The following is a 962-nucleotide window of genomic DNA, read 5'->3' as shown; positions in this document are numbered from 1 at the left end:
AGGAAAAACAACATAAACCATTGCAAGCAGCTTAGTGTTGAATGACATAAGAAGAATGGTGCTATTGCAAAGAGAAAAGCTTACCTTCCACCATACAACAAGAATCCAAGAGCAGCGCAAAATGAAACAACTGCAACACAGCATTAGAATGAAATTCACAATTCTAAACAACTACGCATAAGATGTTTCTAGGCACTTATACTCCAAGCCGTATAGATGTTTTAACATATCAAAAACATTCCCCCCACCCCCCAGTTTTGCATGCTAAATAGAACATCAACCAAAACAAAGTTGATAGAACTTAGAAGTAAATAACCTGCAAGGAAGAGTTTAGCAATCTCTGCGCCAGTGTCAGCGCTGCTTACGCTCATGAAAATCCAAAAGCAGATCTATAATTATCAGGTCAGAAGATAAAAGCACTCTCAATCTCTTTGAACTAAATTTAAGAACACTTTCTGTTTTTCAGGACTAAAGTTGAAGGACAAGGCTATAAATTCAGTGCTTGCCTGTATGAAGTAAATAAACCCATTGATAACAAAATAAGCAGGCCTAAGTTTTTGCGCTGGTTCACTTCTTGCCTAAAATACATTTGGGTATCATGAACAGAATATAATATACAGAGAATTAATAAAATGACTGTTATTTTAGTTATTTAGTACTTCCAGAAGTAAGTAATTATACCTGGTGGTATATCTCAGCCCAGAACAGGACAAGCAACGTATAAGTAGAGAAAAACAGAAGACTAGGAATCTCCATTAGCACCCTCTCCAGTGACTACGATAATAACAATATGATAAAAGGTCAGAACAGAGAGGAAACAAGGTAGGCAGAAACAAAATGAAAAAAAAACAAAGGATACAATAAAATTTCTGATATTATATTGTATCTGTGCAGTTACTTGAACTACTTTTTCTTTTTCCTTGTCATAAATTACAGTAGAAAATATAATCTCTCATAATAAA

The 962-nt window shown here is 34.5% G+C and overlaps 1 protein-coding gene across 1 annotated transcript in view; it reads right to left on the bottom strand.

The window, feature by feature from the left end:
• LOC107481782 (tobamovirus multiplication protein 1) overlaps positions 1-962 on the bottom strand; it is a 49,114-nt gene that overhangs the window by 46,613 nt on the left and 1,539 nt on the right. The window contains 4 exon segments of the mRNA XM_052258943.1: positions 62-130; positions 317-389; positions 507-578; positions 682-774. Of these exon segments, the coding sequence (XP_052114903.1) occupies positions 62-130; positions 317-389; positions 507-578; positions 682-774 (307 nt within the window).

Source organism: Arachis duranensis, chromosome 3 (assembly GCF_000817695.3).
Source record: "Arachis duranensis cultivar V14167 chromosome 3, aradu.V14167.gnm2.J7QH, whole genome shotgun sequence".
Lineage (NCBI taxonomy): Eukaryota > Viridiplantae > Streptophyta > Magnoliopsida > Fabales > Fabaceae > Arachis > Arachis duranensis.
Note: the sequence above shows the minus strand (reverse complement) of the source record. Positions and strands in the feature narration are given on the sequence as shown.